At 39.3% G+C, this 24,093-nt stretch overlaps 1 protein-coding gene and 1 long non-coding RNA gene across 2 annotated transcripts in view; both read left to right on the top strand.

Moving 5' to 3' along the window:
- serinc3 (serine incorporator 3) overlaps positions 1–23,210 on the top strand; it is a 35,162-nt gene extending 11,952 nt beyond the window's left edge. The window contains exons 4-10 of the mRNA XM_088083002.1: positions 1,273–1,352; positions 1,485–1,622; positions 14,445–14,614; positions 15,276–15,366; positions 16,814–17,015; positions 18,156–18,383; positions 20,246–23,210. Of these exons, the coding sequence (XP_087939128.1) occupies positions 1,273–1,352; positions 1,485–1,622; positions 14,445–14,614; positions 15,276–15,366; positions 16,814–17,015; positions 18,156–18,383; positions 20,246–20,381 (1,045 nt within the window). The 3' untranslated portion in view covers positions 20,382–23,210. The remainder of the gene's footprint in view (positions 1–1,272; positions 1,353–1,484; positions 1,623–14,444; positions 14,615–15,275; positions 15,367–16,813; positions 17,016–18,155; positions 18,384–20,245) is intronic.
- LOC121965905 (uncharacterized) lies at positions 1,630–11,513 on the top strand. Its single transcript, XR_015777611.1, has 4 exons — positions 1,630–2,670; positions 2,822–2,892; positions 2,982–3,066; positions 3,174–11,513. It is a non-coding gene; the product is annotated as an uncharacterized LOC121965905 (long non-coding RNA).
- Positions 23,211–24,093: the final 883 nt, after the last annotated feature.

Raw genomic sequence — 24,093 nt, forward strand, 5'->3', positions numbered from 1 at the left:
TGTCAAGTGTCATATCAGAATTAAAATAATAAATGAATGAACAAATACCTACATAAATAAATATATAGATGCATACTGTAAAACTTCAATTAATAGCTCAGGCTTTTATTTGCTTAAACCACTGAACTCAGCAGGCTCATAGGCTATATGGGACGGGCTTTTAATTCCCTTCACACAAAACTGTTGCTCAGCAAATATGGGAAATACAATCACATTGTTTATTTAAATCTCTTTTTGCATTTTTCTTGTTTTCTATGCTGGTATTATTGTCTTCATTGGTGCTTATGGTTTCAGTAAAACGAACTGAATGATTAGATTGTAGAGAATCTCACCAAGCAAAAATGTGTGTAGCATCCATATTGACAAAAGCTTAAACATTAATATTTCTTTATGTGATCTGAGCAGCTAACTAAGCTCCAGTGGGTGGCTAACAACCTAGTTTTATACATCCAAAGAACGTCTGTAAGATAAACAGCATAGTAACCAGACCGTGCTTCCAACTAAGACAGGCCGTTATTTGTCAAAATGCATATCCACACCAGGCTAGTAAAAGGGACTGGGCGTCTGATTGAGACAAAGCTTATATTTAAAGTTTTACAGTATTAAGCATGCTGTCTGCAACTAGTAAGCATAAAAGAGAGACGGAGGGCGGCGTTTAAACAGCTGCTTTTCTGTAACAATAAGTGTTACATTGTTTATAGCTCACTACAAGTTTGCAAGGTTAATGGTACTCATAATGGCTCAGCAAAGAGGCTCACATTTTTCTGTCTTTAAGAAAAACTTGTTGGCCAAATTAATGGAGAAGTATTGCCAAATCAAACAAGATTTTTTTTAACAAAATGTACAACAGTATTTCTGCCTGTCACTGCCATGTTTGACAGTTGGCCCGATCCTCCTGTTCAGCTCCAAAACTGGTGAACCGCTATCTTGACAAAAATTCACCATCATCATAGAAGTCACTTTAAATTTGAAGCTTTAAAGTTTTGGTGCAGCACAATTAAATTTAATCTAGGTGTAGAGTATAAACTAAGCTAAGATTTAAAGAGAGGTTTAAGTTTAGTCTTTCTTAATTTTAATCTAGTTCTAAAGTTTAGTGCATTCGACCAAAAACTTGATTTGGTTTAAAAGTTAGTGTTAAGTGTTTTACTTAGTAGAAATGCTTTGGACACTGTTGACCTGAGGGTGACTGGATAGATGTGCTCTTGATAAAATTCTAAAATGTATGTTTATGTACATTCCACTGGATAATCAAACATGAACCTCCGTTTTCAGATTTTGGTTCTTTAAGTTTGCTGCCTTGGTGGCAGTGACAGTCGGTGCCTTTTACATTCCTGAGGGGCCTTTTACCTACAGTAAGAACTTTATATATTAACAATTTGATATGACATCCAACAAACAGACACAGAATTGTGATAAATATGATAGATGAGTAACTGAATGAACTGTGTGTGTGTGTGTGTGTGTGTGTGTGTGTGCTGTGGCAGTGTGGTTTGTTGTGGGCTCTGGTGGAGCTTTCTTCTTCATTCTGATCCAGCTGGTGCTGCTGGTGGACTTTGCTCACTCCTGGAATGAGTCCTGGGTGGAAAAGATGGAGAGTGGCAACTCCAGGGGCTGGTATGCAGGTCAGTGACTCAAGCTGTGGCACAATTACATGCTGCATACACCATCTGACTGTGGTTTGAGTGTGTACCTTTCAAACCTCTGGGAACCCAAATCACCAAAAACTTTCTTAATATGTAATTTAGGGTCTTACATGCATGATAAAAGGATAAAAAAATAATCAGGCATTATCCTCAATCCATGTTTGAAATCTTGTAAGTAGTATATAACCCCCACTTTTGCATGTGCATGTGAAAATGCACATGGTAGAAGGGATTCTTCCTTATTTGAGGTTTCTACCATTATTCCTGTTATTGGTGGCTTTTTGAGGGGGATTTATTCCTTTACTTTTGTGAGGGTCTAAGGACAAAGGAATGTTATGCTGTGAAGCCCTCTGAGTCAAATTGTGATTTATTAAGTTTATTTGAATGATAGGTGATGTAAGGTTTTATTTACAAATTGAACTAAATTGAAAGTTTCAACTGCAACATTCAGAACATGTGTTAGAGGCCTAAGACTACATACATTTTTTTTCTGTTTTGTTTTTGTGACATGATTAAAGGGATTTTTACCCTAAATTAAAAATAACATTCTGGTAACTAAGAGAAAACTAAAACACAGCATTGGAGGCATTTTACCATTTACAGGATGTTTTTCAGAACTAAAAATTTCCTAGCAGGACGGCCGGAGCAACAGATAAGGACACTCCCACCACTGCACCACGTGGTGCATTACATAGTGCATTCCGAGCGTTTCCATTGGTAAAAATAGTAAGCCACACCTTCTAGGGGACATGGTGTTGCGTTTAGTCATTTCAACACTACGCTCGCCCGACCGCTGATTGTGCGACTCTCCTGCAACCCTTTTTGAGTGAACATTTCGACACCTTCATCAAACATGGTCTATCCAAACGGTAAGCATTCCACACTTTTACCCAATTTAAAAAAAATCTGTTTAGTCATTCAAACTATGGTATGCTTTTTTTAAAAAAAAGTATGATTCACTAGGTGCTGTACTGACCGTGGTAGCAGATGTGGAAAAAAAATCCTTCAGCTGCTTTTAATATAGAAGGTTGGTGTTTTATCACGTTACATTTTGTCAAATATATATATATATATATATATATATATATATATATATATATATATATATATATATATTTGGTCCAGATGTTAAAGCGGTGTTTGTAGCCTAATTTTTAAAACTTTTTTGTGAATCTTAGACCTACCTTGGGTGTAGAAAGGAGCTCCTGAGCTAGAGAAGTTTTGGGTCCTTTAAACAATGTTTCAAACGGTAAGTTTTTTTTTTGTTTATGTGAGAAACTATTTTACTTTATAAATCTGTTTGTTAAACTAAATCACTATGTTTGTGTGTGTATATAGTTCCAGGGGCTAACTGTAAGAGATCCCAAACACAAAAGGAGATCAGGGAGCAGTCTGCTAAGAGAAGGCACAACAACAATACATGGTATGTACAAAAAGGAAACAAAACAAACAAGCTATGGTTTTTGGTTCATCCAAACTTAAGTGTTGTTTTACATATATTTAAAATGTGTTTCCATCATGTGCCTGAAGGTACAGGTGCTTGGATGAAATAGAAACGGCTGTAAGTGTTCCGGAGGGCCTGAATAAAATAGCCGTCGAGAGGGATGACAGTGCACCACTGCCACAGTAACCCATGATCAGCATCCAAGGTGATGTGCATTCTTTTTTAACGGTGAGTTGTTTGATGAATGGTGCACAGTACCTGGGGTTGTAACAGATGCTGTCTCACGGGATTTGGTGAATAATCGTATAGAAACTCACGCAGCTGTTGACTGTGTCCCTGCGGCTGATGTACACATTCAAGCTAGTGTCCCTGTGTCTAACAAATTGAGTCAAACCTTCATCTCAGTGTCTGATAAAGCCTGTCAGGTTAGTGACGCAGCATGTGATAGAGCAACTGGTGTCACTGATCTTCTCCCCACAGAGCCCATTTGTCAAAGCCAGGCGGCTTCTTCATTAGATCGAACGCATTTTCATGAGCTGACCGACGATGAGTTAAATGTGCTTTATGACATGTATGAATTCTATTAATTTACCTGCTGTTGATAATATTGAAAACAACTTGCCAACACCACAGGCCTGTGAGCAGGAGTCATTGCGCCAGATAATAACAGACAGATTTGCCCAAATTAATAACAAACTTGATACTAAATTAAAACAAGTTGACAACAGACGCCTGGAGTCCATACTTTAAAATCTTATTAAAACAAACGCTAATTTATCTTATCTGATAACTTTAAGGCAATTGAAATTACATTTGCCAACTTCATAGCACAAACAGATTTCTGGAATGCTGGATTGTCTAGATAGTCAACCGCAGTAGATTTGTGTCATAAAAATCACTCATTTTCATTTTCCTCCTTATAAAATGTTTGAACACAGTGATGGAACTGGTCGGTCGGTTGTTAATAGTGATAATAACACCAAAACTTCTCATACACGTCCTAATTTTGTAGCCTTCAAACAGTGGTCTGATGACATAACAGTTAAACTTGATGTTTTACGAAGCTGCATGCAGTGCAGGCGCAAGCGTAAAGCCGGTCTTGCTGCTGCTGCTGCTACATCAAATAACTCCATTAAACTTCCTATACATGTCCTAATTGTGTAGCTTTTAAACAGTGGTCTGATAACATGACAAAGAAACTTGATGTTTAACAGAGTCGCGTGCAGCGCAGGCGTAAGCGTAAAGCTGGTCTCTCTGCTGCTACATTAAATAATTCCAATGCACTCATACAACTTCTAATTCTGTAGGTTCTGCGGGTGTGTCTGTCGTCTCTGATAATTCTGTAGCATCTGTTGCTGCTGATGATGCTGTTGTTACTGGGTCTGCAGCACACTTGCTGTGAGTCATTTGTCAGGTAGTGTCAACGGCACTGTGGTAGAATCTGGTAGTAAAATGCAGACTGAGCCATTGGTTTTGTCAGTTGGTGGTCATGGCGATGTTTAGCAGGGGTCTGGAGGACAGGCTCAGGTTAGGGATATACTGGCTTTTAATGCTTTAGAGTGTGCCAGTGAGTCAATTTTCGAGACATTGGTGTGAACAGCCCAAAGCAGGTGCCTGTTAGGCTCATAGAGAGGTTGGGTGGTGTTATTGATCAGGCGCTAGAAGCTTCATAACCCGGCAGTGTTTTTAATTTTGTTTTGAGAAGGCCATCCCTGGCCAGCAAAGTACAGACCATTTTAAATGTGTATAATGATTACAATGTAGATCTGTTTATAGAGGAAATTGCTCAAGTGTTAGACAGCAACAAAACTTCTATATCAGATGATGAATTGGAGTTTGTTGTTACGGTTGCACAGAACAGAAGTGGTGGTGCCTGTCTAAGACCGGGTAACATGTCGTATGATGAGATTTTGTCAAAGAAAGGGCGGTTTCTGCACAACCCCATCAACAGTTCCAAAGACAACAACATGTGTTTCTGTTTATGCCTTGCACACTCTACCAATGCTGGTGTCTCTGATATAGAAAATTTAGAGTACGCCAAACAGTTGGAAAATGCTGTTAGGTTTGACCACACACACCAGGTATCCTTCCTTGATGTTACCAAATTTGAAAGTATTTAAATCTTAAGATTATAATTTTTTATCATGCTGCAGGGCGCAAACACCTACAGTGTTTCCAAACACATGACACACCTCACAAACAGACCAGCTGGTTATACTTGCATAATGAACACTATTACATGATTGAAAATCCAACTGGGTTTTTTGGGGCTCCTCATGTCTGTCAGTACTGTTACAGTACATATGAAACCCCGCTAATACACAACTGCAAGCATCTCTGTAATGTCTGCTTTACACAGTGCAATCAGTACCCAGGCACAACACTGAAATGTGATAAATGTAAACACATCTGCAAATCAACACATTGCTATCTACAACACAAGTTAAAGGAGACCACACACTATGTGAGTCCATGTGACACACTGAAATACTGCGAGGCGTGTGGTAAAACATACAGGCATCAGAAAAACCCCCACAAGTGCGCACCCATTGTATGCGCACACTGCAGGGAGTGCCAATTAGATGGCGACCGTCCTCATCAACCTCATTTATCCAACCACTTGAAAAACAAGAACCCAGTGAAAATTACATTCTGTATGATTTTGAGTTTTCCTCTTGGTTGCTGCAAGTAGAAAAACTCTCACCCTCCCAGGGTGAGTGCTATGTTCAGAATTCTTAAAAGCAACTCAATAAACAGTAAATAACTGAATGTCCACACAGAATTTAGAATTTTAAGTTCAAACCTTTTAGTGAATCTTTTCAAGCAAGCAATGAGCAGTTACAGAGCTCTGGATCAGAAATGCTTCTCCCTAGCCGATAACATCAGCGAGTCAGCCTGCATTCTGACAACCTGTCTTTCCCTGATCAGTCTTTTATACTATTTACAATGAGGAAATGTGCATGGAGGTGTTGTCTCCCTCTAATTGGATCCCCTCGTTATCTGGCTCTTCTCCAGGGCGCAGGGTCTTCTCTGGATTGGTCAACACCGATCATTCTGCTGTACCTGTCAAACACAATCACAGAAACCAGACACCCACACCTTTCTTGTCTCACATACACATTACATACTTCCTCTTTTTTGTCTCTGCATACGGGTGACCTTCACATGACACTCCTAAATGATTAATACAGTAGCGTTTCAGTTCTTCTAACGCCAGTTTCAGCATTCCCACTTCGGCATTCTTGCAGTTACATAACAATTCTAGCCTTGCTTGGACAGAGCCTTAAGGGCTCATGTCACATAAAACTTGTTCTCTATCTTACCCTATCCTAGCATTATAATCACATTTTAGCTGGAATCATTGTTCAGTTACAGACATTTAGGTTACATACTTACATACTCCAACAACGGCAAGCATGAGGCCAATTTTATATGTGCAATGGACATGGATGGAAACAAGATTTGTTTCAACACTCTAAAGTGTGTAAGTGCTTTTGAGAAACATTACAGGCATCCAAAATTTTGCGGCTACGCATTTTTTGCTCAACGCGTCGGGTTTTGATAACTACCTACTGTTGGAGTACTTTGCCAAACACGGCATCGCTCCTAGTGTAACCATGAGAGGTAGTAGAGTCATCCTGATGTATGACAAGGCATACCGACAGCACTAGATAGATTCATTCAGCTTTTTACCCATGCGTCTGGCCAAAACACCAACCTTGGGTTTTGAGGACCTAGAAAAAAGGGTATTTCCCCCACAGGTTCAACACCAGGGCTAATGAGTATGATGTAGATGCTTATCCAGACCCCTCCTGTTACGTTTATGAAAGCATGAGTGAGTGTGAGAGGGTTAAATTCATGGCATGGTATGACACAATCCATGGGAAAACCCTTGATTTCCAGGCAGAAATGCACCGCCATTGTGTTAATGATGTAGAAGTGCTGCGCAAGGAATGCACCATATATCGTGAGACATTTCTGCAAGGCACACAACTGGATCCGTTTGCTTTAACCACTCTGGCATCCAGTTGCATGGGGGTGTTTCTCCCCAAAGACACATTAGCTCTCACGTACGAAGGTGCATACATAAAGGAAAATAAGTCTTATTCAGATGTGTCGATACAGTGGCTTGAATATGTCGCCCACACAGAGAACAAAACAGTACAGCATGCGCTCAAAGGAGGTGAGTAGGGCCATATTTTGTCGATGGTTACAATATCGCCACAAATACATGCTACGAATTTGCAGGCTGTTTTTTCCGGGTTGTGTCAAATGCCACATAGAGAGTGATGTAAACCCCATCACCAAGGTGCCCTATGGTGAGCTTTACCATCTCTTTTGTGAGAAGGTGGCTGCTTTGGGGTCATATCATGGTGTGCGGGTTGTTGTGATGTGGGAGTGTGAATGATTGTCGGCAGACCTGGCAGTCAAAGCATTATTGGCCAGATACAGAAAGCCAGAACGCCTGAACCCCAGAAAGGCCATGTGTGGTGGCTGCACAAATGCCAAGAAATTGTACCACACCGCTGCTTGTGATGAAGGTGAAAAGATTCACTTCATTATTATTATTTCACCAGTCTACAGTTCAGTCTACAAATAACTATCTGACTGGCCACCCAATAACTATTCACTATTATTATTATTATATATAATAATAACAATAATAATATCTAATTATTCACTTATTCAATAATTATTATTGCTACCACCAAGAGGTCTGTATCACCCCGTACTGCCCTACAGATGCCACAACAAGCTCATGTTCCCGCTGTGTTGCACTTGTGCTGAACAGCAGAATCAGAGCAGCGAATGTACGCATGGTGACAGTGACAGACAGTTGTCAGGAACATGGGTATCATTTGAGCTGGAAAAGGCTATACAAAAGGGGTACCGAATTGTCTGCATTGATGAAGTGTGGCAATTTTCCAACAAGACTGACAATTTGTTCAAGGAGTATGTCAAGACATTTCTGTATTTTTGCAAAAATACATTGCTGAGTACTATAAGAAGGAGGGCTTCACGTTAGACCCGGCCAGGATCCGTGTTAACAAGGCTGTCAGGAGTTGTAATAAATTACTCCTGAACTCTTTGTGGAGCAGGTTCAGCATGAGGAGCAACATGGTGCATGGTCCAAAGTGCTACGCTTATCGCACACATCAGGGGAAGAGTCAGGTGAAGTGCAAAGGTGTAACACTTAATGCTGTAAATGCTGAAGTGGTTACCCAAGAGTCATTGGCTGGGTTAGTTCATGCGTTTGTAGCCAACCAGAACACAGACGCTCATTTAAGAATGTTTCATCTTAAGAATGAAGCAGTTGTTAAAGAAGTTCAGGAAGTGTACAACAAGCGCAGGGTGCTGTCTGATTACACCACTCTACCATATGGATACTAAATCAGATCAAGGGTTTGATGGCAGACTGCAGCACTGCAGTCTGGTGGTTCTAATTGTGGGAAGACTTTTTTTTGTCAAGAGTGGTATTGAAAATGCATCGAGGGTTATTTCGCACAGTATTGACAACATTGTTTATATTTACTGCTTCTGGCAGCCTCTGTATAATCACCTCCTTCAGATAACATCAACTTTGTAAATGGTCTGCCAGAGTCTTTGTGTGATGAAGCACTACTACCCCTGGACGAAAACAATTTCATTATTATAGACGATTTGATTCATGATGCTAGTAATAACATAGAGGTAAAAAATGTATTCACCAAATATGTTCACCATAGAAATCTAAGTTGTATTTATTTAGTTCATAATTTGTTTATGCATGGTAAATCCAGTCGAACCATTAGTTTTGAAGGAGTTTCCCTCTTTAGCCACTGCAAGTAGAAAAACTCTCACCCTCCCAGGGTGAGTGCTATGTTCAGAATTCTTAAAAGCAACTCAATAAACAGTAAATAACTGAATGTCCACACAGAATTAGAATTTGAATTCAAATCTTTTAGTGAATCTTTTCAGCAAGCAATGAGCAGAGCTCTGGATCAGAAATGCCTCGCCCTAGCTGATAACATCAGCGAGTCAGCCTGCATTCTGACAACCTGTCTTTCCCTGATCCAGTATTTTTTATACTATTACAAACAAGGAAATGTGCAAGGGTGAAGTGTCTTCTTCTGATTGGCTCCTCTCATCTTCCGACTCCTCTTCTGACTCCGTCCTTGGGTATGACCTGAAACTAAACACACACACATTCCACTCTATCGCATGTCTTACTTCTGTGCTCAACGACGATCTCCCCATAACGCCCCAACAAGGAGTTACCCTGATAGTGCCCTGTGTTTATCTTTGTCGAAAACAGAGGTCTACATTTTACCTTTCCCTGGCCTCATTGCGTGACTGTCCTTCAGCTCTACACACAATGTTCCTTTCACATAACACTCCTAAATGTCTAATACTTTGAGTACACTAAAGCATCTAATTTCTAGCGCAAGTTTCAACATAGTCACTGATAGTACATTCTTGCAGAAACATAGTAATTCAATCTTAACTGAGCAAAGCCTTAAGGGCTCGGCCCTATAGCAACAACACCATAATGTATAAAAGGTAAAATAATAACAACAATCACTTCAGTTGATTTAACAGTATAGTACTTGTGAACTGCTGATTATATATATAAAGAACACAATGTAACTCAGTACCATGATCATACTACAGCTTGAATCATCATTAGATTAAAAGCATATATACTCCAACAGTTTAAACACCAACTACCTAGTTCTGTTTAATAATCCCAGATATAAATACCAAATTTCACTTTTAGGCAGACAAATGTTTCCGGGTAACACCAATTTTGTTTTAGAAACGTTTAATGCTGCAACTGGCATCCCCTTTGGGTATCTTCTCATAGATTATAAAGCTAAGACACCTGAATATTTAAGACTCAGAACCAATTTGCTGTCAAACCAGACAGTTGTTTATACTCCTAAAAGAAATAAATAAAGGGGGCTAACGACATAGTCATGTGTGAAGAGAAATCTTCCGCTGCTGGAGTTGTTATATAAATCGTCGCCAATTGTGTGAAAGGTTATTATTAGTAATACAAGCGTTGACTTTATTAATGTGCTGTGTGAAGTAGTCCTCAACGTGATAAGAGGTAGCATTCTTCTGACTAAGCATCAGTACAGACTGTTGAAAAAGTAAAAGTCAATAATTAGACTGATCGTCGACAAAAAGGTCAACATTTTGAATAAAAAAAAGATTGTTAACCAGTCTGGTGGATTTTTATTGCCATTATTAGGTGCAGCCATTCTGTTTATTACCAGTCTAATGACTCGTGGGTAAAAAAAAATGGAGCATACACAAAAAAATATTTCTGGTCTCTCAACACCAGCTGGACTTGTTAAAACAACAGCAGCAGCAGAATACAGGATCCATTAGACATGCGCACAGAATGAGTTGGACAAAGCCGTGACTGAGGTGTTGCAACTGTCAGACTTAAATGTGTATGAGAAAGCTAAAAAATGTGCACATATTCTCCAGAGATACCTGTCATTGGTAAAGCAGGGAGAACGTGAAAAGACTGTATTGACGTTATCTTTGCCTGCTGAAAGTTGCGATGCGGCTCGTACGACTCAGGATGCTGCACATCATGTTAATGATGATATCAGTGTAAAGGATGGGATTGATGGAGGAGGTTTTGAAACACATGCCCAAAAGAAACAAAAACAAAATGCAGAGCACAGTTTGGCAGCATTGGCCCGTGCATCAGATGTTGTATCATGACATGACCAGGGTAAAATTATTATTAACTAACGACCAATCAGAGGCTGGCACTACAATTTGATAAAAACATCATAGCAATGCACACTGTTTCTGATGTTTTTAGAGCTGCAGGGTGGGCTTTGTTTTTAAAAACACTGGCTGACTTAAATGTAGCGTTATCGGCCATCCCGAACACACAGGTGCACCGGGATGTTGCTGGATTTAAAAGGGGGTCATGATACAATTGGTGAACTGACTTTTTACACACATCCTAAATCTGCAGGTAAGAGGAGGAGGTGGGTGAGAGTTGACTCACACAGTTATAGCACTCCTCTTGGCACACATGGGTCAAAACAGTTAAGGTCAGACACTGACAATGAGTGGTTAGATTATTGATTTGTTTGTGACAATGGGACTGTTTTATTCATTTTTGTTTTTATAATCTATGTTGTATATATCAGGCCTGGTGAACAAATGTATGTTTCTTCACCTAAGCGAAATGATGTAACAGTGACAGAATGAATGTATTTTATGTATTTTTTTATTTTTACTCTAAAATAAAAAATGTATTTTTCTTCTTGTATTTTTTTACTCCAGAAAACTAATGTAGAAACAACATAATGAATGTATTTTTCTTCTTTTTTATGTATTTTTTTACATACATATTGTAAGCAAATGTTGCTATTTGTTGTTGTCCATTAAAATGTAAATAAATGTCTTTGAACCACTGTCGTGTTTTTTAAAATGTGTGTTTATTGGGAAGTATCATTATTAAATAACATTATTTAACACATTGCACACATGTAAAATTATCTTCAGGACACACAGCAGTAGGCTGTATTTTGTAAACAAATGGACAAACCATAGCATTGTTACAAATCAGACTGGTCTTGTACATGTTCATCAATTATGTATAAGGTATCCTTTTTTGTACATGATACAGAAAAAACACACAATGCTGACCACACGCCATTGCATCGTCATTTTGAACCTGTTTTCTTGAATAAGATACATCTGTACAGTTTTTCACAAGGAAATTGTATTTCTCAGGTGGAAATGTATGAGTCAGGAGGGTTGCAAAAATGTCAAAGAAATAACCCTGTTTGTCCTTGGTGATATACATAGCCACCCAGTGCTTGCCAGGTATCATAGAGGGATGGGTGTTAACAATCACCATGGTAGGAAAGGTACTGACAGGGCATTTTGGGAGCTGGTCACATGCCAGTACTCCCAGATATTTAATGAAATTTTTTTCTGTCATTTAGATGACGACTGGTGGTTTGTACAAGCTGGCAAAACTCTTGCGCGAACTGACCTCTCTAAGACCTCTCTCTCGCTACAGTACTAATCATGGTAAAACAACCTCCAGCCTCCTAATATACTGAGGGGTTTCTCTCTCTCACACACACACACACACACACACACACACACACACACACACACACAGTATTAGGTTTTAGTTATCTTATTAATGTGTCTCTTTTCAATTTTGTAAATACACAAAGGATGACAAAGACTATTTTATTTCTCTTTTAATTTTTTTTATTGCAACATCAGATGGTTGAATTGGATACAAAAATCACACGCTTATAACCACTTACCTTCAGCAGAAGGAGCCAAAAATGTCACATCCACTAATGCAACAGCCAATAGATAGCCAGATATAAAGAGACGAGGGGGCAGGACATATGCGTGCGCACATAGAGAGGGACGGACAGGTGCGTGCGCTGGCGGAAGACTGTGCTCTTACTAAATCCATCATCTTTTCTAAGTTGCATACTTCTCACAAATTGACATGACTTTTACTTTTGTACTTTGTATCATTGTTCACTTTATTGTCAATGGCCAGAAAGTTCACCAATGACGTATTGATCCCAGACTGCCCTTAAAAATCTCCTTAAACAATTTCCCATGACACACACACACACACACACACACACACACACAAAATATACAACGGATGATAATAGAAAATAGCTGCAAAATGAGTAAAACAAGTAGTATCATAAACTATCATAAACAGGAGTATAAGCCTCTTCTACAGTACATCAGACCAATAGTCACTAGCTATGTAAAGTTCACCTTGTTTAACAAGATGATCACCAAGTGTTATGTTATACATTTCTAAGATTTTATCTGTAACACTCCACCGATTTCAGTTCATGTAGAATCGTCTCAGCCACAGCTTGGAGCACACACGCATTTTCACGTGCACGTGCAAAAGTGGGGGTTTTATACTGCTCTTGTAATTTTATTTTTTTTTCACAGTTTTCTGAAGTTGGGTTAATTTGGGCGTGGTTATCCCCCAATCCATATCACGTAATATGGATAAAGCCAATCAAAAAATCAAAGTCAGCTGTCAGTTGATACTACTTTAACACGCCAAACTGAAATCCCTCAGCGCTACTTTCAGTACTGTTGATGTAACACTATCAGACGAGGCAATGTCATCTTGTTAAGTCTTCAACTAACGTAATGTTTGAAGTGCAGCGTGCAGTGTTTGTGTGTGTTACCTGGCTTTTACCAACATTACACAGATGGTCACCAGTGAGTATGTGGCAAATAGGAAAGCAATTAAATAAGAATAAATTATTAATATGGCACTAGCATTAGCTAACCCTACAGTGCCATCATTTATCATTGCATTCATTTTGATAACAAACGGGTGCATCTCAGCTCGTGTTGTATGTGATACGTTATGCTAACTGTATGCTGAAGCAATATCATAACAAAGCAGTTTGTAAACTCACCATTCAGTGAACGAGTGATGTGTTTTATTTTGAGAATCTTCTGATTCTGGAAGTTCAGAGGGTGCGTTCGGAAAGACTCTCTCTGAGTGGTGGCACTCTGGGCAGTCTGTCTGAGGAGAAGGAGCAGCAAAGCGCCAAATGGAGTGAATATATGATGAACTTAACCGCACATTAATTCACAAAGAAATAAAATGATCTGTGGCTTTGAACAGCAGCTCTCTCATGTTAGTGCAGAGCTTCAGATTGGATTTAGGAACGCAGCCAGAGTCAGAGGGCTGCAACAGATTGAGCTGTACCACGCCGACATTGCTTTGCTCCATGGCTGTCATCGCGGAGACGAGAGACAGTTGACATAGGTGGGATCCAAGGAGCTGTCAATCAAAACCTGATCTGCCACGCCCACACAGTCTGGAGAAATGCTATTATCCTCAAAATGAGCCATTTTTAACTTGCTTTTCTAATGGTTGGAAACATTTATTTTCATGTGCATTCTTACTATTTCAAGCCACATTTCCAGAGGCTTTAACAATAAGAGAGCATAAAGCTCAGCTGGTAGCGATGTAATCCACTGTGGAAAATGAGTTTTGAAACCGGTAAAAATATTCAGAACCAATATGTAGCAATAAATCAATATTTTTGACAACAATATGAGGTACCATTACTAATATACAGTGCATTGTTATTGAGTTATTGAGTGAAATTGCTTGATTTTTCAGTGTGGTGTTGATGTACACAACACATCCACAATGTAGTACACAATAGAAAACTGCTCACAGCTGAAATAACACTTAAAATTTCTTGGTGCAGGGACTGAACATTTCAAATAAAACAAAAATGATGTCCTATATACCTCTTTATGTATGTTTTGGGCTATTTTTTTTCTGCTATTTACCTTTTCTCCCTTTTCAGCTTTGCTGACGGTCACAATCCTCAACTACACCATGTCATTAATCGCCATCGTTCTGTGCTTCGTCTTCTACACCAAGCCTGATGGATGCGCCCTCAACAAGTTCTTCATCAGCTTCAACATGTTACTCTGCATTGTGGCCTCTGTTGTCTCTGTGCTGCATAAAGTTCAGGTACAGGACAGAAACTTGTTCTGCAGTGTCAAACATTCAGTCAAGCAAAAGCAGATGTTTGATGAAAAGGCCAAAAATGTGACATGCTCTTGAGGTGGAAACAACATCAATTTACCATCCATCTAGGTCCGATGGGAATTGATGTTGTTGAAAGGAGCCAGCTGAGGTGGTTCATATTTCTTATCAGGATCCTCCTGGAAACAAATTTGCATTTCCTATGATAGTGAAGGCATGACACACCCAACTCCTCCTCTGAGTTGCTAGCACTTGTTGCCTTAGTTGGTTGTAATGGTTATGTTAAGGCAGGAGGAGTGAGACTGGTAAGGATAAGAATGTCATTATAAGCCAGTCAGAGGCAGAGGAGGGCAGGTCATTCCTTCGCTATCCTAGGAAACGCAAATTTCACTCTGGACTCCTCCCGTTAATGGTTTTTTAGCCAGGTACAACTGGTAATTATTGATCTAATCTGGCCATGGATGGATGGATGGATGGATGCATGGATACATGGATACATAGATGGATGGATTGATGGGTTTTCCCGTACTTTCAGCCACATTAGAGTCTTAGTTAGAGTCTTCATCATTGAACTGAGTTTGCTCAATCATGGAGTTTTTCAAGCCTGAAACTTACAGATTTCTCTTTTATCTGTGTGTGTCCCCAGGAGTCTCAGGCACGTTCAGGTCTTCTGCAGTCCTCCATTATCACCCTTTACACCATGTATCTGACCTGGTCTGCCATGACCAATGAGCCCGGTGAGAATGTTTACTGGTCATCTGAAATATTGCCATCCACTGGCTCCAAACACAAAGCAGGATGACGTGTTTGTCTCTGGTTTTGTTATGCATTGTTATAATCATTTTAAAGAAATAGCATCCTGTTTAGGTCATATGACCATGAGTTATTGCTTTTGTTAGTAAGGTCTTTTGTTACTCTGTTCAGCACACATGATGTATGTTGTGCTAGCAGTAATTTGTAGTGAATTAATTCCTCAATAGAATGTGAAGCACACACAAAGCATTAATATAGATTTTGAATGGTGTGTCACTTTCAAGCTACTTTTCATGGATTTCATGTCTTGTGCTCACGTTTTTTTCCCCCAGAAACATGCATTTAAAGGGGAACACCTTACATTTTTTTTAAAGATGTTATTGAGGAGGCTATATAACATGATGGAAAATATACTGCAACCTGCACATGAACACGCATATTGCAAGGGCATGCTGGGAAACCACTAGGTGGCAGTGTCATCAGGGTAAACAGAAGTTGCCTGCTCAGGAAAACAGTAAAAATGACAAATTCCAAAGCAAAAGCCCAGAATGACACCCAGAATACAGAGCACGTTTTTATAATTTGATGACTGTGGGATCAAAAAGTGCAGTTTGAATGGGTTTCAATGGCACATTATTATGAATAAACGTATGAATGTAACAATCTGGTTTCCACAATGTATTTTAGACTTGTTGTAGGAGATGAGCTGGAAATTTCTAGGTTAAACAAAATACACAATGTTGCCAAATGTACGCCATATGCACGAACACAGCCAAAATTGTCAAAAAACGAAGAATGAAAAGCATGTAAAATGCAGTCCCTAAGGGTTAAACAATATTTACAATATAAGTAAACATGCTGTCACTTGTAAAATGAGTTTTTTTGTTAACATTAAACACTTATAAGACAGGGAAAATGTGTCCAACCTTTCTTACTTCCTTCATCTTCCAGTAGTTATAGTTTATGCAGGACTTGTCTTTCTGGACTGAAAAATCCACTGGAATGGAATAATCCATGACAGGATTTCTGTACATGATGTGATGGTCATCCGGCCTGCCCATAGGACAATTGCTGCTGTCAACTAGCAGCAACAGGCACACCCTGCAAATTACATTTCTGATGACTAATAAAATAACACTAGCTATAGCTAATTTCATAAATATAGCACTAACATTAGAACTTTGGTGACTGGTGTGCTGCTAGCTGACAGTCACAATCCTGTCATGGATTACTCTGCTTGAGTGGACTTCTCAGTGTTTAGCCTCCTGAATAATGTCTTTTTTTAAAGACATTAGAAGAAGAAGAAGAAGATATGTCTGCAAAAAGGGGCCCTTATTTTCCATCAGACTCAGTCTCTTTCACCATTTTTCCTTAAACACTGACCTACAGATCTAAACATGGCATTTGTTTTTTTTTTCCTCCTCCCGTCAGATGAAGCATGTAACCCCAGCCTCCTGAGCATCATCCAGCAGATTGCTGTCCCCACCGAGGCCCCCCTGGAGATAGAGAACCAGACGGCTGTGGTGATCATCGGGCCAGAGGAGCCTGTCCCAACGTCCCCGTACCTGCAGTGGTGGGACGCCCAGAGCATTGTGGGGCTCGCTATATTTGTCCTGTGCATCCTCTACTCAAGGTAGGATCACTGGGTGGGATAAGAAACAGTGTGACTGTGCTGCGTGTAAACTATTTCACAGTCAAGCTTCATTCACAAGCTTTCTATGAGGTGTAGAAATAGTCACATGAAAATCACGGTTGGTTCTGGTCAGGTGGTTGCCGTGCCGTGGGTGGGCACTGATAGGCAGAGAACTGATTATTGATTTTCCCCCCATCGCCCGCATCTAACTGCGTTGTTGTTGCTCAGTCAGTGTGACTCAGACACATTTTCTGTATTTTCATTTTTTGACCACAAGGATTTCATTTGTATGGGCTGTCTGTGGGATACTGTGGAGAAATGTTTTTTGTCACAGGACCTACATTTTTCACAGCTCAGCCCAGTACTGTTACCAGAGACTTGGGGCTGCTGTGGCTCAGAGGTAGAGCGGGTCATTCTCTAATCGGAAGGTGAGTGGTTGATCCCCGGCCAGTCAACATGTTGAAGTATTCTTGGGCAAGATACTGAACCCCAAATTGCTCCCGATGCTGCGCCATTGGAGATGGCGTGTGTGTGAATGATTACTGAGTAGCAGGTGAGACCTTGTACGGTAGCATCGGCTATCAGTGTGTGAATGTATGTGTGAATGTTTGTCAATGGGTGAATGTGACATATGATCTGAAAGAGCTTTGATCAGAAGACTAGAAAAGCACTAAACAAATGCAGTCCATTTGCCATTTAAACTGCAAGTAAGCAATTCAGGATTTTCTTAAAATGTCATCACTGGGAGCCACTCTGGGTAGCTTAGGGGCACCCAGTGGGTCAGTTGGTAAAGCGGGCGCCCCATGTACAGAGGCTTTGTCCTTGCTGCAGTGGCCGTGGGTTTGATTCCAGACTCAGCCCTTTGCTGCATGTCATTGCCTCTGTCTCCCCCTTTCACGCTTAAGCTGTCCTGTCAATAAAGGCAAAAACCTGAAAAAAAAAAGAATCTTTTAAAACAAACTCTGGGTAGCTTAATGTTATAAACTAACAACCAATCAGTGTGAGAAATGTTGCTGTTCCCGTGTCGTCATTTGTTTTTCCATGAGATGTTGTGGCTGGCACTGTAAAAGAAACCACAGTTTGTATTTGTAAATGAACTTACAGTATTCATTTATCCATTCATCTTTGTCCTGCCCTCAGCATTCGTTCGTCCAGCACCAGCCAGGTGAACAAACTGACCATGGCCTCCAAAGACTCCACCATACTGGCTGAGGGCGGCAGCAGCACCGACCTGTCAGAGGAGTCAACAGGACCCAGGCGGGTGGAGGACAATGAGCGGGACATGGTCCAGTACAGCTACTCCTTTTTCCACTTCATGCTCTTCCTGGCCTCCCTCTACATTATGATGACCCTCACCAGCTGGTACAGGTCAGTCACTTTATCTTACAACTCAGGATACATTTCCAGTTACAGCTGAACAAACTGGTACTGAGCAGTCAGATAGGAAGCTGTTGCTGCACCTGGCAACACACACAACACTCACTGACAGGTGTCAATCTGAAAGCCCCCTTTCAGACGGTTTGATTTTTGCAAAAAAGTGAGAGACTGGCGTGCTCAAAGTGTGGAGTTAATTTTTATAAGACAAGGTGCTGTGTGTTCTGTTAAATGTTTAAAAAAAAAACAGAGCCAAAAGGAACCAGCTTACTTAGATGTGGTAGAGTGGTCCTGAAGCAGGTACAGGCACTCGTGTAACAGAGAGAAAAAAGAGTAGGAAAGTAAAGACAGGTAGGAAAAAATTGCTGATGTGTTTCATCACAGCAGCCTTCGTCAGGGCGCTGTGATCCTGCACAGGTGTGCTGGGATATAATAAGAAATTAGTATTTCCTTATTGTGTGGTCACATGACATCTTACCTCATGTGGTGTGTAAATGTTGATAGTATGAGAAATGTGTCTAGAGCAAAAATAGTAAATTAATTGGAAAAGGAAAAAGATGCAATAGTGAAAAATATATGTATAAAAAAGGGTTTAGTAAAAATTTCCTCATTCAAAAGTCATGGCATTGAGTTTGAAAATCCACTATGTCTCTCTGGAGACGTTTTTTGACACGGTCACTCCCTCTTGTGGCTGATTTGATGTGCTCTCGTCCTTCTGCTTTTAAGAGAGTTTAATTGCTGGAGAGTTTAGGTTAAAATGTCTTGTTTTGGGGTAATCCATATTGTTTGTTTTGATGGTTTCCTTTTGGGAAAATATTACACTATTAAATGTTTCAAACATTTGGAGCTGCTGCCATGGCAAATATTTTAAACAGAAAAATGCCTGCATTTCTTCCACTGCTAAACAGTTGATTTGTTTTTGCTTTGCTAGGAGTTCCTGAAGAAGGTGATTTTACTCATATTAAACCACAACTAACACTTTATTTGTCTTCAACTTATCTTTTATTGGCTAAATAATGCGACTGAGAGGAGTGGTACGTACACACAGAGGGGGGATGGGACAGACGCACAGAAAACATACATACAGTGTTTTGAGGAGCAAGAAGCTTAAGGGGGAGGCTATTTACTGATTTATATTCCTTCAGTTGAAAACTAAAACACTATCCACCTGGGTGGACATGTGAAAAACTCAATCAGGTTGGCTTGGTTTCTTTAGAAAAACATGGAAAAAAGGCAATGAGCTATGAAAGCAGAAATTACCCCAAAATTAGCAAGAAATTAGTCAAAAGTACAAGAAATGACCTAAAAATTAATTTAAAAAAAGATGAAAAATGAAGCAATGAAAAGAAAAAAAGGTTAAACAAACAAACAAACTATAAAAACAAGATTTGAAAAAAGTACTTAAAGTAAATTATAATAATTCTATAACCACATTTTAAGTATGTAATTATGAACATTCTAAATATTTCTTTCCTGGACATTTTTCCCCAGTCTGTATTAAATATTATTTTCTACATCTACTAATTTCTTGCAGTTAGTGTAACATTTCTTGCCAAGTTGCTAATTTCCTTTTTTGTTACGTTTTTGAAAGAAATCAGGTTTAAATACTTGTAAAAGGCGTCTGAATGCAGCACAAGAAAAGTGATGTTGATTTATGTTTCTAGGGGTTAAAAGGAATAAAAACCTGTTAAAAAATCTTGACTGAGGTAGTCATAATTAATAAATGAAAGTGTTAAAGCCGTCTAGTGAGATTCCAGGAGACACCAGGTTATGTTGAAAGTCACAGATGTATTTTCAGCATTATGAGCAGAGAAATGCTGATGACTGACGATGTGTTGTTGTCGTGCTGCTGACAGCCCTGACGCAGACTACACCATCACCAGCAAGTGGCCTGCAGTGTGGGTGAAGATCACCTCCAGCTGGGTGTGTCTAGCGCTGTACATCTGGACCCTGGTGGCCCCCCTGATCCTCACCAACCGGGACTTCAGCTGATCAGTAACTCCACCTGCTGCTCCACTCTGTCCTCCACAAACCTCCTTCTTTCTTTCTTTTTTTCTTTGCAGAAATTCTGATCATGTTGCCAATATGTTCCTTTTAAAATGGTCTCACATTTTAACGTTTTAGCAGGAGTTTAGTTTGTTTATGAAGTTAAACATCGGGTCTGATTCAGGGGTGCCATAACAGCTGCTTCAGGTATTTACAGTAGTGATTTCATACCATCACATAGCAGCAGCTCATTCATTGCACAGGACAATCATACATTTTCTACTGAGGCACAAAAACACAGCGAAGAGAAAACATTCAATGTGCTTGTCTGCATTTATGTGAGCATTAACCCTTTAAAACTTGAGCAAATGTGCTTGATTTCTATGAAAAACATGGAAAGACGGCAACGAACGACTTCACCAGAAAAGACCCCAAAATAAGCAAGACATTAGTAAAAAGTTACAAGAAAATTAGGTGGGAAAAAAAGTATAGTGCAAAACAAGGAGATGACCAGAAAGAAATGCTATATATATGCTATGTATATACACACGCATAAAAATAGTGATATTTTTTCCCTGTAATCTCATTTTGAATATATGATTATAATGTTATTTAATTTAGTTTTCTTGATACTTTTCCCTTGTTATTTGACAATTTTCTAAAGATTCTCTTAAGGTAGAAGGCAGATTTATTTGCGATCTTAAATGTGGTTTAAGAAAAAATGAAATTAAAGTTAAATCCCACTCTCTCTCTTTTAGTTAACTTTCAGGTCATTTCCTTGTTACCTTTTACTCCTTTTTTGCAATTTTATTGCCTGTTTTCCATGTTTTGGAAAGAAATCACATTTGAAAGGTTTAAGTTCTTGTGAAAGGTGTATGAACGCAACACAAGAAAAGTGATGTTGATCCAGGTTTCAAAGGGTTAAATCAAATACAAGGTCCAAAATATAACCAGCATCACATTTTGACACAATGTGCTCTTTAATATCTACATTTATCTTTGTAACTGTAACTGTAACAACAACAAACATTAGTCAGATTCAGTGTTGGGGGTAACGTGTCACAAAGTAACACATGACTTTAATCACATAAAACGCAGTAATGTAACGCATTACTGTTCCAAAGTCATCAATCACATTACATTTAACAATGCATCAAACAATGATGTCATTACTTTCTTTTACATGATTCTTTGGCATAATGAGTGGACAGAAAAAAAATCGAACGTGCCGTCAACAAAACCATGAGCACCAAATTATAATTTATTTGCCACAATATACCATAAAGCATGGAGACAAAAAGTGGTGATTCCCTCCCTTTGAAGCGGCCATAAAATCCAAATGTGTCCAAATGTGTTCCTTGATTATATTTACCTTCAGTATGAAAGGGCCCACTGATTTAAAGACTTAAAACAGACTTTAATAAAATGTAATCCGAGTTGTAGATGCTGTTTCCACTGAAAAAGTGCTGTTGAGGTTGTTGAAGAAATCTGTGTTCATTTGATCGCACTGTGAGAACAATCCTTGTGTACACATATCTACAAAAACAACCGAAAACGCTGTAGTATGCATGCCAGGCCAGTGGTTGTTGATGTAACCTCGTAGGACATACCATAGAAGAACACCACGTGCAAAGTGCGGCTGTGACGTCACTGTTCTTGTTCTTGTTTTCAAAAGATCGCTCACACTCTGGAACCCAGTTTCAAAAGTTTGCCTTTTCAGGCTCCCAAAATGCTGTTGTCGTTTGAACAAAAGGCCAAACTGCACCAAAAGTTTAACGTTTCATGCAAGAACCATTGCAGCCCTGAATTTAAGTAATGCATTACTCCTTTTAAAAGTAATGATTAATGTGTAATATATTACTTTTTGGAGTAACAACCCCAACACTGTTTCAGATTGAATCAAACCATTTTTACACCGCTTAAAGACATGAATGTATGACAGTATTAATACTGCACACAGTAGTGAGCTCATGTAGTTTGCTGCAATGCCTTATAAACATGACTCAAAGTCAAGTTTCTGCCAAATATTTATGGACTAAGATATTTGATGTAAAGTGGTTTTAGAGTTGTGGTGATTTTTAGGCTGTGAAATAAATCCGGGTGACACAGCTGCACTGAACTCATATGCTGTCAGAATATGCTTAAAGCTGACGCGGGTGATGATTTTCCTTTTTTCTGTGCACCATTGTATGACTCCAAAATGTATAGAATATCTGTAATGTTTATGATTTTACTCGTAAAGAATGCCATCTTTTTTAAATGAAAAAAAGCTGTTTTTTTGTTAGAAATGTCAGGGAATGAAATGGTTACATATGTTAAAGAATATGAATCAAACCAGATTTATGTGATATAAACACTGACCAAATGCCTTGTAAGCCAAAGTGATTTGCTGTAGTTGCTGTTTGATAAGCGGATACGCTTCTGCATTTTCTGTTTATTGATAGTCATTTATGTTCACTTTGATTCCATTTTCACAACAGAGATTCAGTGTGCAAAACTTTAAACACACAACAAAACAAGCCAATCCAGTTTGCATCATGTTTATCAGTTTATCATTATATATGTCCAATAATGAAATGTCATGTCATGTTCAAGCGATCATTGTGAAATGATTGTTTCAAACAAAGCAGAGAATGCAGCGGCTGATGCTGCTTTGATCTGAGAGTTCTCATATATTTATTTGGTTTTACACTTTTTCTGAGTTGCCTGTAGATGTTCAAATTAGCGAGGCAGTTTGGCTTTTTTTCAAGGTTGCAAGTCAGAACACTGAAACTCTGTTGTGACTTACATCAATTCTGCGAGTACCATAAAGAATAAAAGCAGATTTATAACTGAGCTTTAGTCCTGATTCAGTCACCTGTCTTGGTGTGGATTAAATTAAATTAAATTGCATATTAATCTACACATTTGTGAATATTTGAAAGCCCTGCGTGGGTGGTAGCTGATGCCGGAGGGTTTATGTTTTTTCGGGTTGGTTGTCCTGTGAACATTATATTTCAAGGACCCCTTGAGAAAATGTCTTTAAATCTAGCACTCAGACTGAAGGACGAACTGATTAAATTTTGGTGGTCATAAGTGAAAGGTCAAGGTCCCTGTGACCTATCTGTCTCATTCTTGTGAAAGCCATATCTCATGAAAATCTTGAGAGAATTTCCTCAAATTTGGCGCAAACGTCAAAGGATAAGCCCAATAGATTTTGGTGGTCAAAGGTGAAGGTCATGGTAACCTTGCAGTCGTTGGTATAAGATGATAACACTGCTGGACGGAACTAATCCTACTGCGTGATATGTCGCTGGTAATGTCATAATTTAAGGTCCCTATAAGGCTGGCAGGAGGGGTGGTGGATGGGTCTGACAAACTCCGAACTTTGGTCTACACTTCCTGTTTGAATGTGATGTTTTTTTCTACACCAGACTGTGTGCCTCTTTTGCCTAATTCTAACCATGTGCTTTTGACATCCCAGCATCGGTAGCAGAACCCCAGAACGTCAACAGCAGATGCACAAGTATACCTTGAGCGTAATATGTAGACGCTGAAGTCCACTGCTAGGTGGCAACATGTGATGACTGGGGATGAAAACGTGTTGGATGATCTATGTCTGGATGCTTCTTGGAGAACAAATAATGTAGATTACATAGTAGTATAAAGTCAGAATGGTGAGTGCATTGGCAGACCTACAGGGCCAGCACAGGAACGTGTAAAAGCAATATGAGGGTTG

This window comes from Plectropomus leopardus, chromosome 2 (assembly GCF_026936395.1).
Source record: "Plectropomus leopardus strain MGB_pleo_1.0 chromosome 2, ASM2693639v1, whole genome shotgun sequence".
Classification (NCBI taxonomy): Eukaryota; Metazoa; Chordata; class Actinopteri; order Perciformes; family Serranidae; genus Plectropomus; species Plectropomus leopardus.